At 39.3% G+C, this 16,887-nt stretch overlaps 1 protein-coding gene across 1 annotated transcript in view; it reads left to right on the top strand.

The window, feature by feature from the left end:
- Positions 1-16,887, top strand: part of TULP4 (TUB like protein 4) — a 156,915-nt gene that overhangs the window by 96,025 nt on the left and 44,003 nt on the right. Inside the window, exons 3-4 of the mRNA XM_034060519.1 lie at positions 6,288-6,416; positions 6,736-6,897. Coding sequence (XP_033916410.1) covers positions 6,288-6,416; positions 6,736-6,897 — 291 coding nt within the window. The remainder of the gene's footprint in view (positions 1-6,287; positions 6,417-6,735; positions 6,898-16,887) is intronic.

Raw genomic sequence — 16,887 nt, 5'->3', positions numbered from 1 at the left:
AAGGATTTGCACAGTGTTTTCTGTCTCCCGGAACTCATTCACCATTCATTTACAGACTATGTAACATGCAAGTCCCTATTGCGAATTGGCAGATTTTCTTCGAGAAATGTAGACACTAACTATTATAAATTTGCTGATCTTTAGCTGCAGCACAGTGTTTGTCATTAATAGGAGTAGTTTCTTCTTGATGATTCCTTGATGGGTATTGTACCTTGGAAACTGACAGCTCTGTAAGTAAACCCTTGTGTAATGTCACTGGAAACAAAAAGTCAAAGCTCTGAAGGTGTGGGAGAGACAGCAAACATATCATTGGAGAATGCAATGTAAGGCAAGTAGGATATGAAGATGGCTGTGCAAACTAGCTGTCTTCCCTGTCTGCTGGTTTTTTGTCTAGTGTTATTGGTAGGAAAAATACTTAATGTGATGCTCTTTGTCTGCGGGATTACATTAGTTTGAATGGAGAGAATTATCCTCACATTATTGTCATTCAAGAAATGAGGGTCACAAGTGAAGTTGAAAGTAAGAACAATTGCAAACAATCTGCAGCATAAGAAATTAAGAGAGACAAACTTGATTAGCCTTTATTTTAAAAACATGAATATTTTAAAAATAGTTAAACTTTATGTTTCATTGAACTAAACATAATCAGAACCATTTAGAACCAAGCACTCGTTATAGAGGAAATATAGTGAAAAGCAACAGCTTCTTAACTGCAACCCTTCTTCTTATTCTGAGCACCTGTTGTTGCTTTCAAATTGCATTTTAGCTCAAGAAATAGCTTTAGTAAAGTAATTTAAGTCAGCAAATGTAGAAAGTTGGCACGGTTTCCACAGGGATTTCATGGGGATGTGTGTTCATGCACACACCCATGTTATATGTATATAATTTGTGTACATATTATGTGTTTATCTCTGTAATGAGAGAGACACTGAACTGTATTAGCAAGTCAAGGTGGTTAGTGATTTCTCTGGTCCTTTTATGTTTCATTTCTATTCCTCACTACACACTATCTTTTTTTCTTTTATATACTTACACATCTCTTCATCTTTGTTCCCATTAATAAACCATGTGTGCCACATTTTGTGGCATGCACATATTTCTCTGTACTTGAAATCATGAATTAAGTTCAATCTACTTACTAGGGATTGCATAATAGGATTGCTAATAGGATACAGCAGTGATGCTCAGTGATCTGAGGTAGATTGTCCAGTCCCCTTTTCCAGTGCTTTTTTTCCAACCCTTATATGTCCTATTAAAAACATAAGTACTTTCCTAAAAAAGCACAGGATTGGAACAAACCTTCAGATAGACTGTCCTGTACTCTGCTACTGTAGGCAATAGCCTAATCTCCTTTATTAGTTTTTCTGTTTCTGTCTTAGGAACAGTTAGGTCTTTTGCCATCTCTGCTTGGAAGGTGGATTCACATCAGCACTTTCAGTAGCATTACAAATGTAGTATGATTTTACTTTTTTTTTTAGGGAGAAAAAAGGCCAGCAGTTCTGTAGGATGTTCAGTATTGGAAACGCTCAATGGAGTAAGAATGCATCACATCCTGTGCACCCTGCAAAGGTGGCTAGTTACTTGTAGTTTAGAAATGCTCATGCCAGATAAGGGAACGTGACTCTCCAGGTGTAGCAGGTTGTGCTAAAATCAAATAGTTGTGATCAACTATTCTCTACTCTCTATTGCTGTGGAAGTCTGTCTGCAAGCACTTCTCCATAGCATATGTGAAAAGGGATGCTGGAGAAGGCCTCTCTTTAGAGCATATGTCTGCTCCTCAGTAAAATGGATGGAGGATCAGAGATTTAAAAATAAAGACTCACTGTGACTAGCTGCAGTGATCAGTAATAAATCTATCTAAATTTGTCATGGAACTCCAGGAGACAATTGTCCTAGTTATTTACCCATTTAGTTTTCCTAGATGCTTGTCCCTTGCCTCTATAGCATTTATATACTGTATATTTTAGGACCTACAGAGAGGTAGGATTTCAGTAATGACTGGTGAGCTGCACCTCGAATGCTGTGTTCAGTTCTGGGCCCCTCACTACAAGAGAGACATTGAGGTACTGGAGCAGACATAGAGGGACCAGAAAAAGGCAACCAAGCTGGTGAAGGGTCTGGAGAACAAGTCCTGAGAGGAGCAGCTCAGGGAACTGGGGTTGTTTAGCCTGGGGAAGAGAAGGCTGAGGGGGGACCATAGTGCTCTTTACAGCTACCTGACAGGAGGTTGTGGTGAGTGGGGATCGGTCTTTCCGAAGTAGCAAGCGACAAGACAAGAGGTAACATCCTCCAGCGGTGCCAGGGGAGGTTTAGATTGGATATTAGAAAAAAATTCACAGAGAAGGTGATCAGGCATTGGACCAGGCTGGCCAGGGAAATGGTGCAATCACTGTCTCTGGAAGTGTTCAAGAACCATATAGATGAGGCCCTCAGAGATATGATTTAGTGGTGGTCTTGCTGGTTGTGAGGTAATGGCTGGACTTGATGATCTTATAAGTCTTTTCCAGCCTGTCTGATTCTGTGATTCTGTGGAATTACCAAACCTGTTTTCTGTTGGGAAGAGGTCACATTTACCATAAATCACATATTTGCTACTCCAGAGATGGCAGTTAATAGAATTTCTTGTCTAAGATTTTAATAAATAATATCATTGCTAGCTGCATGGTGGTCTTTCTGTGGCAGTGTCTTTCAAAGAAACGTGATGATCTTCCAGGCCAGAGTCTGATTGGACTTTGTTTTGTTATTTGCATTAGTGGACCAAACAGCAATAGTGAATGAAAATGGAAATTTAGAAGCATAACAATAATTAAATTAGTGTGTGTTGTGTACAGCTGTTTCCTTGCCACAAGACTTGGCCTCTTCCAAGTGGAGCATATGTGAGGATAAGAAGTACAGGGAAGTAACTGTGGTTCAAAAACTATAATTATGTACTGAGGTTCGTAAGATGTAGTAAGTGCACAACATTTATGATTGAAAGGGAAATTAAAAAAAAAATATAAAGAAGAGCTCAAAGACCCTGATGTAAAAGCTTGTTGAACTTGATGGAAAGCATCCCTTTTGCAGTACATTGTTGTTTACATTGTACTTAATATATTAGGCCAGGAGTTCCTTAAATTTTATTGATGGGAGATCATTTCCTGTATGAGATAGCAATTCAGAAGATGGTTAATGTCTGGGATGCAAACACAATTTGTGATTTTTATAGTATTTAAAAAACAAACAAATAATAAATGAACCAAAATAATCAAGCAATATACAGAAACTATGTGGACCACAAATGGGTCACAGACAACTTGCTCTGGCACACCAACATTTTTGCTCTTTCAATACAAAACAGTTTAGTCCTTCAGCACTTGTCTGAAGATGCTAAGTAGAAGGCAGAGAACCAAAAAGGCAGAAGTAAAAATGAATCCCCTGTGAGTTGAAGCTGTTAGTGAAAGTGATGATATCTTTGCGTTTATGGGTGAGCAATAAAATTCCTCTTTGCAGAAGGGTAATTCAAGCTTATGCATTATTTAAATGTGCTGTCAATGGGGCATGTTTTCATATGCTTTACGTTTTAGCTAACATAAAAGCCAAAAGTCATCTTAATACTTAAGGCAATCCTTCTTCCTTTCTTTCTCTGCTTCAGTATCTTGTGCCTAAAATGAAATTGGAAATAATCAAAGTAGTTGTGGATTCAACACCTGTAGTCAGATGTTAAATGTAAATGTTGGTAGCATCTTTAAAATGACCTTATAAAATGATAACATTTGCTCTGTGTTTAAAGAAGTTGAATTTTTGAATTACAAATTTGCTTCCTTATGAGGCTGTTATCAGAAGGCATATAAAATCATTGTTTTATTTTCATCTGTGATTTTTATTTTGGAAGTTATCAATTTGTATCTAATTGTGAGGGAGGGAGGGAGGCTTGACTTAATCTTGTTTACATTCAAATGTACACTTGGATGCTTAATCTGAAGAAAAAACAGGTTGTACAGAATTTGAATCAAAAGTTATCTTCAAGTTTTAACAAGATTTCTATTTAAAATAGGAAAGAGACAAATTACATCAAGGTAGCTGTTGTCACTTTGCCACAATTCGTGTCATTAAGTGAGCTGGTATGGCTAATCTGTAAATTCATATGCTGTCTCAAGTCTTCACGAGATGAAGCAGGGCTATTTTATAACAGGTAGTAGCACCTTTGATGGCAGTGGCTAAAAATACCCCACCATATTACCTGTACAATTAGTGTTATCTTTTTTCCCTACATTTTCTCTAGTAGTTTGGTCTGTGTGATCTATGAAATGTCCAACATGAGCAGTGTCTAAGAATTGAAGGTCTGGTTTTTAGTGGTGATTCAAGTACCTTCTACTCCTGAATAGTCATCATCTTAGTGGCTCCTAGCCTTTGAAGGTGAAGCTATTTCAGTGTTATCCTCGGGATTTTCTTCACTTCTTTTGTAGTATCGTTAGGCATTACTGGCAAGTACAGTTATGTTGTTGCATTTTGCCTCAGGGTGGATGAAATGATGGCTCTGTGCATGGGAGTTACATCAAAATGAAAACAAAATTTTGACAAATCTGTGCTATTCTTGTTTAGGTGGAAAGGACAGAGCAAAATCGCTGCCAAAGTACTGCTGCATGTATTGCTATGATGGAATATTTTATTTACTGCTCTTCCAATAAAAATATTTATTTTAGAAAAAGCAATATATGATACAATCCCGCTAGTGGCATGATATAATCTACCTGACTGGGGACAGGACTAGTGACTTGGAGTGCAGCTGCAAGGCTACAATCAAGTAGAAGCAAGTGGTTTTTTGTAAAATCTAAAATGGGATTCTTAGCCGTGTAATAAGAGAGGTGGTTTGTCATACTCACTTCTCCCCTTAATCTTTGTGCATGCATGAAGAAACAGTTTGCTTGTGGTTGTTTAATTAAATGGTCTGAAGTTCTGACCCTTGACTCTCTGATTAGGTGTAGCACTCGCTAAGTAAGTGTAAGATCATATCCTTCAGCTGCAAGTTTAGGTTTCATGTATGCATACTTATATCCCAGTTCAAAAAATTACTGCTGATTTTATTGTGAAGCATGGAGGGTATGTCTACTTAGAGCTCATCCTAGGACTGGAGTCTTTAGGACATTCATTCCACCTCTGTGGGAAGCAAAATATATTTCAAGAATATCTTCTCTGTCTGTTTTAGATGATTACTTATCTGTTTAGATTTATGTAAAAGCACTATTAGATCTGGATGCCCATTAAGTAATTAATTTAACACTACTGACTGACTAATATGTGTTTTCTCTGTTTGGATATGTGTTATCTCAAGGCCAGGCTGGACAGAGCCTTGGTCTACATGGTCTAGTATGAGGCATCCCTGCCCATGGCAGGGGTGTTGGAACTTGATGATCTTAAGGTCCTTTCTAACCCAAACCATTCTATCACTCTATGAAAACAGCTAGGAGGAATCTTCTTGTGTATGAGTGTAAGCATCCTATATATATCTGAATGTTTGTCAAATCAAACTAATTTTGGAAAAACGGTTTTTAAGATAAAGTCACTAATGGTAAATGGTTTTGCTGCTAATTTCTGCTGCAGGCACTAGGATGACGTGCTTTTTTCAGTTTTATACTGAGGTCTCAAGAGATACTGTATTTGTTAAATTGATATTAATTAAAAATGAGAGAGCAAATTGGTAGGTTTAGACTTGATTAGTTTCTCCAGAAAATCCCAGATAGTTCTAATGCGGAGAGAGGAGTCTAAAACCTCTTTGTCTTCCTTCTACACTGAGTAGCAAAGCAGCCTTGCTGTGAATATTTTAATAGTTTGAGACTCAATTTTTGTTTCCACGTCACTGTTGATATGAGTATTCAGATTCAACCTGATACCAGTGCATGCCACTTCATTTGAAGACAGCAAGAGATGATGATTTGATGTACAGTCTGATGGTCTCTGAAATTATGATGGGGGAAATAACTGAAGAGTGTTGGATGGTCCCATTTGCTACTTCTGTAATGAAGTCCTGCATTCCAGTCTAGAGTGTGATTTTACTGAAAGCATGCAATGCCTTCAACAAAGGCCTGATGGTGGAAGATGATGCATTTCCTGACAGCCATGATGACAAAATGATTCCAGCTGTTCCTGGGAGGCACCTAATGCTGTGCTGAAAATTGCTGGTTTGTACATCTTTAGGATTTAAATGTGGCAATATCAGTTTTGCAGTATTGTTTAACTGGTTCTTGTTAAGTGGTTGTTAGCACAACACACAGTTTTGGTAATGCTGTTTTTGTTTGTAATCTTTTAAGGTTGTACTGGTGAGATGGAATGAACCATTCCAGAAATTAGCAACCTGCGATGCAGATGGAGGAATATTTGTTTGGATACAATATGAAGGCAGATGGTCAGTGGAACTTGTGAATGATCGTGGGGCACAGGTTGGTATGCATGTTTTCTCTGCAGTCAAGAGATCTGTCCTCATCAAGTCCTGAGAGGCAAAATAAAGAGGAAGTGATGCTTTATACATTTCAAAAAGCACAGGAGAAAATGACACATTTCTTTTTTGAAAACAATATGCAAGAATTGTCACAAAGACAGTTTGCAGGGACAGTTGCTTTATTCAATAGCCATGACATCAGAGCTACACCTGGGCTAATGGTTGCCCTGTCAAGTTCTGTGCAGTGCTACCTTTTGTTAAAACAACAAAAAAATCCTATATGGCCCATATATCTGTTTTCTTATCTTTGATATATTAAGGTAAGCGACTTTACATGGAGCCATGATGGGACTCAAGCACTTATCTCCTATAGAGATGGATTTGTGCTGGTTGGTTCAGTCAGTGGACAGAGACACTGGTCTTCAGAAATAAACTTGGAGAGTCAGATCACCTGTGGCATATGGACTCCAGATGACCAACAGGTAATGGTGCTTTTAGAGGTATTAATTATGTTGCATTTATATGCTATAGAATACATCTCTTAGAAGGTTGTTAAGTGATCACTTTGTAAGAGCAGTTTTTCTCAGAACTGGTGCTCCCACAGATAACAGAAATGTAATTAATCCTGTCATTCTCATTAGGCAGATATGATAATATACCAAGTTACCTATCATCACTTTTCACCCCAATTCACATGTAGTCTTATTCAGTTAGTTGTTTGGTTGAAAAAAATCTTTACTGTTTTTCTAAAGAAGTATATGATACTGGTCGCATCACCATTTATAGTGGGGCTTCAACTAGCCCATTGGTTTCGTGTGTAGATTTTACAATGGCCATTTGCCATTTACTGTTGAACTTACTGGAATGGTCTTTCCTTTCAAATGCTTGCTGCCAATATGGTTAATGTGTGTATAATACACTACTGAAAGAAATCATGGGGGTAGAATAGTGCAAAGAGGGACTGTGTTATGATCACAACTGGATTATTTTCCGTCCCTCACTTTACAGTGCCATGAAAAGGTGCTTGTTCAAGATCCAAGGTACCACTGACTTTAATGTAGAATACTATATATCCATCCAAGATAGAGTTATTTTTGGAATTTCTAGTGGAATAAATAGCGCTAATAATGTGCATTCTGCAGCAGCATCTCATAATTTTAGAGCTGTGCAAAGAATAATGAATTAATTATTGTAACGCTACTCTTTAAAGCCAGGAAGCTTAACTGCCTCTTTTTGAATCTGGGGAAGTGTAAATAAATAATTTACTCAAGATCAAGAGGAAAAGACAAGAAGCAGAAGCAGGAGGAGAAACTAAGATCTAATAGCTCTCAATCCTATGTTTTAAACATGAGGCTACCCCATTTGTATGATACTCAGTTACTGCTGCAGTATTTGGAAATATCTTCACTTGAGTGTGTAATTTGGGGTGACTGACTGCCTTTAATTCAATTTAGGCAATATGTTTGTACTTTCTAATCTGGATGCTTCATAAGTGGTTATTCTGGGAAACACTTGTTAGTGTCCAGATAAGCACATTGAAACATAATGGCCAATTCTGGAGTTACAGACTCTATTGCTGACAAACTCACTGAAATACACACCAAAATCAGCTAAGAGCTTGATGTTGCTCTGCACTGTCTCCTGACTATGGGGTTTGCATGTTAAGTGATGAGGGATCTTGATACTGTTCTCTGGAGTTGGTGCAAAGTGGTCTTCTGAAATGTGTTTAGATGTTATTTGCCTCTGGAGGCACAAGGACATATGATTTAATGAAGCACTAGGTAAGAGACTAGGCTCAGTTCAAGCTAGTCAGGCGGGGCAGGGGAAGGACGTTGCATATATTACACACAAATAAGCACATACAGAAATGGATACCCTTACTAACTTACCTCCTGATCTAGTTTCTCTGTTGATTTGTAACTGTGCAAGTAAGAACAGAATATTATTCTAGTCTAAAATAGCTTCAGCATCTTCCCTATTGCCTAATGTAAGCTACTTGTCAGTGCAGCAAGTGAAAGATAAGTGTCAACATTTAAGTTTATATTTTCATACTATTCTTTTTGTCACCTCTTTCTGGCACTGTGAACATTGCTAATAAAAGTATTCCTGGAAAATGTCCCATGACCTTTTAACACAACTTGGAAAGTTAAATTTCCAAGGGGAACGTATTGTTTACTATCTGTTTTCTATCGTCCTGATTATATTGTAGTCTGTTTACCTCACTCCTCAGTTCTCTTAACTTTCTCCCTCAGTGCCCTGCTGCATCTGTCCTCCTCTTCAAGTTTCATCTTCCATCCTTTCTCATACCTGCCTCTTCAATACCAGTAGGCTATTACCTCTGACACTCCTCACCACAGCTGTGTGGCATCTCTGCCACGGGGGAGGGTAATTTCCTACTACCATCTTTCTTTGGGAGGCAAGAAACGGTTGGAGATACATTATTGCCAGCCAATTCTGTCTTGTTTGATAGGATGTGTGTGGCCTCTGAATTTGTGTCCTCATTGTGCATTGACTCAGACTTCTAAGTAAAGCACCTGAGGTAGTGGCTGATGTCACCTGTGGTTGAATCTCCATAGTTAATGCTTCCCAAGGTCTTTTAAGAGCCTAGACATGGGATGAGAACTAGAGAGATGGCCAGTGTGCAGCACAGTCCTGCTGAAACTGGACATATAGTTGTCTCTTTTATCTGATTTGGTACACACTTTGCCCTGATGAAATTATTGGCTGATTTTATTAATACTATATGCAAATGTTCTGCATTTTCTTGTAGGAAGAGAGTGGTATCATTCTTCTTGCAGCTCTGCTGTTTTCAGGATCTCTTGAGTTCTCCTTATTTCCTGGGGACGAACCGATCATGAGTCATAGGACAGTCGATACAACCTGATTGACTGCAGTGCTTTCTTTCTCAGCATCATATGTCATCAGATGATCTTTTTATAAAGGTCATTGGCAGATTTTTACTGTGGTCAGAACCAGGTCTCAAATCTGGACTTCAACCTGTGTGCTTCTTCAGCTAATTCGAAGCCTTGGGTGACATGGTTTAGTGTGAGGTGTCCCAGTCCATGGCAGGGGGGTTGGAACTGGATGATCTTAAGATCCTTGCCAAACCTAACTATTCTGTGATTCTACTTCAAGACATAGGCCTTGTGATAGTGGTTCTGAATGTTTATTGTAGAGGACTAGAAGTTAATTTTCTCACTTCAGTGTGTGTCTGTAGCTTCCTCATTGTTTCCTGCTCCTGTGCACTATAACCAGAGCACATGTCTGGCCAAGGCAGAGAGCTTTGTTACACCAATGACCTCTTGAGGGTAATAAGCAAATACATACAACAGAAGACTCTGCAGGACTGAGTCCTTCCTTTCACTGTTTTGAAATGGTGGGTTTTTTAGGGCTACAAGAGGCTGTAGTAGAGCCTGCTTCCTCAGGGTTAAGTGAAGTATTTTTCTGGTGAGAAGACTCACCTAGGATCATGTAGGGATGAGAAGTATGTTTCAGGTGAAATATAAATTTGAAATATCAGGGAGTGCTGTACCCTGTCTTGAGACAGTTCTGTGGTGTCATTCCACGCTTGTTTCCAAAGAGGGAGTGTACATACCAAGTAAACTGAATGACTTCCCAAGTGAGAAAAACTGAAGATTTGGCTTGCCAAAGGGTTTATTTATAATTATATAAGCAACGTCAATAAGTAATTGAAGATTTTTCCCAATCCCACAAGTCAGATAAAATATCTTTCCAGTGCTTCATGTCCCCTCCTGTGGGCTTGCTCAGCTCATAGTGACATTTTTCTATCAGCTTCTGCCTTTGTGCCATCCTCTTCTTCTCCCAGATTTTACCTATTCAAGAGGCTTATCTCTATTCACAATGGGGAAAGGCACAGAGTCACAAGAACTGGGTGAAAACTGTAGAGGGGTCTGATTATTCTCTTGTTTATAGAAATATAATGTAACTCCCTCAACTTCACTGATGTTTCTGTTGTTGTTCCTGTGTGTGAAAAAAGAATCAGAAGGAAATTACTCTTCAGTAGAGGGAAGCCTTGATGAAAAAGAAAGAATTTAATTTGTGGATATCCCAAGAGATGCTATTAATCTATATTTGTTCCCTATATCTTATGTAGTGTAAATTACTAGGCTTTTCTGACAGCCATAGCAACCCATATCTATATTCCGTCCTCCTCTTTCCTGTTGTAAGCTTTTATTTGTGGAAATTCAGGGACTGGCCAGGACATGGCTGACTACATGTACATGTGAACTTTGCCCGCATGCTTCCTTCTGTTTGCTCTGAAAATAGGCATACAAGCAGTTACCTAATTTGATTTGCATCCTGCTGGGTACCACATTAATTCCTGTATGTGGTCCCATCGCAACGTTACATGGATTTGTACTAAGAATGTGTAAATACAGGCCCCCAGTTTCAGCCTGTTCTGTGTCTAATCCTACAAAATTCTGCTCATGGTGGAAGAGAAAAGCAGCACTGTGTTAGGAACAGATACTCTGTATACTGCCGGGTCTTACAAGATGCTGGAAGAAAACTATGAGACCTGTAGCAGATGAAACAGCTGTCTCAAAACACAGGGGGTGGGAGGTCTGGGTGTTTTTCATTTGCTTGTTTCTTTAATGTTTTGTAGTTTGCAATAGCTGTGCGAGAAGGCAGTTTCTGTGCTGTTAATTCACTCCTGCTCGCAGCCCTTGCCATCCCTACTCCCATGGCAACCACAGATACTTCAGCATCCTTTACCTCACAAGCATGAGACAGGGGCAGGCTTCAGCACCTTCACCATGCCTGCAGCACCCTGCCTGCACTGCTTCAGGGTGGAACCCAGGACCCAGAAAGGATTTTTCCCATGAAAAAGGGCATGCATATTACTTTCTATGTTCAGCAGTGTAGTTTGATGGGATCTGTGTGCTGGTACCGCATTTGGAAATAGCTGTTCTGAACAATTCTAAGATGAAAACAGGGAAGGTAGCCTCACCTAGCTTCCAGAACATGGCTTAAAAATAAGGAATTTGTAAACATTTGGAAGTGTTGCATCTGTTTGGGCCATGATGTGATCTTCTCACCTATGTCTTCTCATCACCTGTAGCTCTGAAAGGAGGAGTTTGTGCTTCCATTCACTTTACTGTTTCAATCAGGCATGATTCAGGCAGTTCTTGCTATTGTGGTAGTCACACTGATCAAGTTTAATTATGCTCAGATATCTAGCTGTGTGGAAAAAAAATCTTGAAGACAGCCTTCTAATGAGTTGGCAGAATGATGAAAGGGAGCTACAAACAGGCAACTGGGGCAATATAGAGAAGGTAAATATTTACCTTAATTATTATGAATGGAAGGAAGGATGAAATGAAAATATACATCCTGTTAAATTTGAAAGTGTAAGCAATGGCTTTGGTCTTTATTAGAATATTTCTTGTCCCTATGCAGGATCTTTACAGGTTCACATGAAGGAGCCTTTAAAATGCCAGGGAATGTCTGTTTTTTTGTGTCTTAACATATAAAAATGCATCTTTTCCTCCCATCAGTTCTGGGTGCAGAGACTATCAAATTACTTATGTTTACAGTGACTAGGGACACTCAAAATTGCACTGTGAGGTAGTCTTTGAGGAAGAACTGAAAGAGTTTTATTGATGGATGAATTACTCAGGTTACTGGGAAAAACGGCTAGAGGCTTTTTATAGCATTGAGGAAGTGTCATTAATTAACTAGGCAGTTTATTCAAGCCACAAGGGCTAGAGACAATGGTTAAATTGCATGTAAGGATTTTAACATTGCATTGTTGCATAATTGAGCAGCACTATTAAAATGCAAAAAGAGGACGGGAAAGAGACTTCAGTTATCTTTCAAGATAAATCCGCTTGTTATATAAACCAAACAGATAAACAAAACCCACCACAGCTTAACTGCCTTTAATATTTTGGACTATTTTTAGAAGCATTTCAAACCTTTGTGGCAGACTTGCTATTAAAATTAATGATTTCTGCTTGCTTGTGCTAAGGGTTCTGTGAATGTTTGCTATCCTATGGTAGACGATTCTTTTATAGACGAACTATGTGGGGCTTTATATATACTTTAAAAGTTTAAAAGTTTTTGCGTAGACTTTCTTGTGTTATATGGATATACATGCTGTTAGCCAGTAACACTTTGGTTTTGTTTTTTGCTTGATGACTTGATTTTTATGATGACACATAATATTGAGAGACAGATTTTGTGTGAAAAAGTAATGTGGATTTTAAGTGCTAGTTAACCTTTCTTTTTCCCATCTCTTTTTATTATGTTGTTTTAAAGCTCTATTATGCAGCTACTTCTGAAATAAATGGATTTCTCTGTTGTTTTTTTTCCCTTGTGTCTATACAGAGTTTTATTAGCATTGTCTTTGCCTTTTTCCTGCATCATTCTGCTGACAGAATGTCTTCCAAGAAGGCAGAAAGAGAAGAGTTATATATCACAATGAAGTGTGCCTCTTTTTAGTTGTGTTCTCCGTTTCTTACTAACAGTGAGCAGCTACACTGCAGATTTCCCTACTCAGAGGAGGACTGTGTAGACTTTGCCTTGAGTTCTGGGGAGGGTAGGGCATTCTCCTTGGAGCCTCAGGGGTTCACCTACATCTTCAGGAACTGTGGCATCTCTGTTGGTTTATTCCAGACTTGATTATTCCTGCCAGAAATCCTAGCTGATACTGCGCAGTTATTGAGCCAGTAATTGGAAGGAGTGAAGCAGCAAGGTGATGCTTCAATATGCTTTCTTCTTCCCACTCGCTTCATCTGTGCCTTGGCTAATCTTTCCCTTGGTGCTCTTCATCCAGCCTGTAGAGGCAAGAGACTTAAGAGAGCTGATGAGATGGTGCCATTTGTTCCAGTCATGAGAGCTGTAACATAGGGGATGTTTATGGGCTGACGGCATCATAGTAGCTCTCGCGGTATTTCATGTCAATGCTGTTTCAGATGAGTCTTGTAAAGAAGTTTCTCCCTTTATGACTGTGTCTGAAAGGAGTGATACAACTGTTTAATGTTCTGCTTATCCTTGTAGACATAGTATTTTGATGTTTGTTACTGTGAAAAACAAATGGCTGAATGGATTTCTGCATCTCCCTGGAGGCACAGTCTACTAGGACATACAGATCACCTTCAACAGTGTATCTTATAACTCTTCACTTTGATCTGATGTGATGCTAAGATAGGTTGAAATATTCTTATGTTAATGGACCAGAATCTGGGGCTTGTTAAGTTCTGCACTCTACCACATCTTCCCTTCCCTCAAGAAAGGAAGGATGTCAATGGCAGTGACAAACCAGAGGTGGAGGGAGAGCTGAAGACTTGTGCTGATCAGTTAATGTATCTATTTAGCATTTTTATACGCAGTGCTGTTTTGCATTTTTGGGGTGTCAGTGTTTGAGTCAGCAAAGTAAAGATTAGCCCAAACAGCAACACAACTAGTCTCTGTGTGTGAAGTGTCAGCAAGAAAGAAGTCATTTGCCTCTCCTCTCACCTTGCTGGCACTCATACAGAAAGATTTGTTCATATAGCCTGAAGTCTTTAGTTCTTTGGGACAGGAAGTAGTTACTTGAAACTGTGTTTCTGAAAAGCTCTGTGTTATGCTTTGAGGCAGATAGAAAGAAGGAGGGTTTGCAGTGCACCTGTGGAAAGCAGCAGCATGTACCTAGGCTACTTTTGAGGCAGTACAGGGAAAAACATGAAGCCTTTTGCAGAAAGCGGCTCCCTTTATAAGAAGTTGTATGTAAGGTAAGAAAATTGCTTTAACGTTTTTGTTCAGATTTTACATTGACCAGGAGAGGGCATGTGAGTGGGACTGGAATTCTTAGAGAGGGAAAACCCCCTGAACTGTTAAGGCTTTATAGCATTTTTCAGAAACAGTCTGTGTTATTCCATTGCCAAAGCCACTTGGCTGAGAATACTTCGGCCCCAGGGCCCTTTTGGTTCATCTAGAGCTTTGTGGTCTGTTCAGTTCAAAAGAAATGTAGCTGCCAGAGTGGCTGATTTGAACTTTATTAACACAGGGACTTGATCCATCGACTTTTTGGAAGTGTAGTAAGACCAGGAGCCAAATGAGATCTTGAACTTGGATCAGATGTGTTCAAGCCTGAGAATAGTCTGAAACCTTGGTGCAAGGAAGGAGGATTAAAGTGATTCAGTCAGGAGGAGATTTGTGGATTTCTGTGCTGGGTCTTTTCTGGGAAAACAGGGTGGCCAAGTTTCATAGTAAATTGGAGATGAGAGTTGATATTTCTGGAAAGTGATATGACATGATTTTTCGACAAAAAGCAATAGTATGCCAATGGAAAGTGGGAGCAGTATCTGTTCTCCAAGACCTTTCCCATCAGCATTTCATCCTGTGTGGATTCCACTTGAGCTCTCTGCTCTTTGTCCAGGAGCCAGTTTCTTGTCAGTGTTCAGACATTGTTGGCGACTGCATTGACTGAGAAGGGATTAATTCTTCCCTGTTTTCCTTGCTTTTAGGAGGATAGTCATTCTTCTTCAATGCCTCTTTTGGTAAGTTTATTAGTCAGCCTATCTCCATGTTGACTCAGTTACACTTGACCTCACCCATTCTACATGTTTCCTGACCAAGTTGAGTTACCCTTCTCTGCCAGCATCTAAGACTTAGAAGAAGAGTGCAGAAGTTGAGGGCTGGCTTCCATTATTATATAGCTTAACCCAGGAACTTCTCAATTTTCTATCGTGAAATTCAAAACAGCAAGGACATTGCTTCTAAGCTGCTTTGTGTTGCATTGTCACTGGTTGAGAGTGCAATCCTTGTTGCTAAGGAATACCATTTTCAATCAGGCAGAAAACCAAAGCACAAAACCCAAAAAGAAACTCTCAGACTTCTGAAACTATGAAGGAAATTTTAGCTTCAGCAGTCAACATATCTTTCAGGAAATAACTGAATCCTGGCTTGGGAGCAATGCAGAAGGCTGCCAAGTGTATCGGTTGACTTCTTTGCTTGATTGAGTGATTGTTGTTAAAACTGACTGCTTTTTCCCACCTAACAGTACCAAACAGTTGTTTTTGTTGCTATATATATAATTGGATTGCGTTTTCATAGACAAGTGTGCACTGTCCTGGCAAAGTTTAGTGAGAAAACAGTAGTGCTGCTTGAAGAGCATTCCAGAGTACTTCCACTGTGGGAGCTCAGTGGTCCACGCTTGGAGTCCTGTCCGTGTTAAAAAGCACAGATATTCCTCCAGTGTATTTACTTTGTCTTCTTATTTGATGGCTTTGTAATAGTTTTCTAGACCTTATGGACTTTGTAAGGGAGAGGGGGACAAGCCTGAAAGTAGGTAACTAAACCAGTGCTGTTTTTGAAAGTGTTAATGGCCTGAAATGAAAATTTCACTACTGTGTATATATACAGTTAGCTGGATGGTCTTGTGGTGTATCATCCATGTGCAGGGCTGGTAACTCCATATGTCCAAAGGAAACAAAGACTTTTCTTAGTTGTTTCAGACATAAAAGCAGTCAAACAAAACATAGTACTTCCCCCTGAGCTTGTGTGTGAATTGTGGTAACGTCTTTTTGTGTCAGTTCAAGAAATCATTTTACAATGGCTGAATTTTTAATGGAAATAAAAGTATTCAGCAGGAGAGCAGCTGTCTGCCTCTCTCTGGTTCTCTCTCTCTTTCTCTTTGCATTTTGAAGTAAAAAGAAGGAAAGCCACAAATACCACACTGACAAAAAACAAACTTTCAATTTTTAATGTATTCTAAGAGGCAACTGCTTCAGTGTCTCCTGCCTTGTGACAGAGAAACAGTAAGGAATTCAAAATGCTAATATCACAACTAATGGACTGTAGAATGTAACTCGGCCTTTGCAAGACTGGCATTTTTTTGTTAGGCTAATGAAAGAAAATGTTTAAAGGCAATAATTTTCCACGTATTTCCTATGTTACTAAGCCTACCTGCATAAATACAAGGTTGAGCCGTCATTTTGTCTATGAACCAATTTACAGTTCGGTTAATTTTGAATCGGCAAAATAGATTTATCTCTATTAGTATGATGGCATTATGGTGACAACTGTGAAGACTGTTCCTATCATGAATACTAATGCTTGTCCAGACAGCTAAATCAGGGCAGACAGAACTAATTCAGCTTCCTTGAGCTGCTCAGCATCTTCTGACAATGCAAACGCAGTTAGCCTTATTAGCATTTTTGCAGAACATGATTTCTGAGGTACTGTGCTGACTTTGTCCTTTGGGGTGAGAAGGGGGAGGAGGCTGAAGGAAAAAGTGTAAGACCGATCTAAACTTTGAAAAGGGAAATGTCAGTGAAACAGAACATCAGACGAGGTGGCTGCAAACGCAGAGGTATGCAGAGTAAGTTGCTAGCAGCAGTATTCACGCTACCTGCTACAAGGGCAGCGAGATTTTAGCAGATGCCAAACAGAAAAGATGGAAGAATGTAAAGATACGCTGAAAGAGCAAGGACTGGAAAGTGGGTAGGTGGAAGAGGAGTCATTGAGCT

This window comes from Melopsittacus undulatus, chromosome 3 (assembly GCF_012275295.1).
Source record: "Melopsittacus undulatus isolate bMelUnd1 chromosome 3, bMelUnd1.mat.Z, whole genome shotgun sequence".
NCBI classification, from domain to species: Eukaryota; Metazoa; Chordata; class Aves; order Psittaciformes; family Psittaculidae; genus Melopsittacus; species Melopsittacus undulatus.
This window is presented reverse-complemented; position numbering and strand designations above follow the sequence as displayed.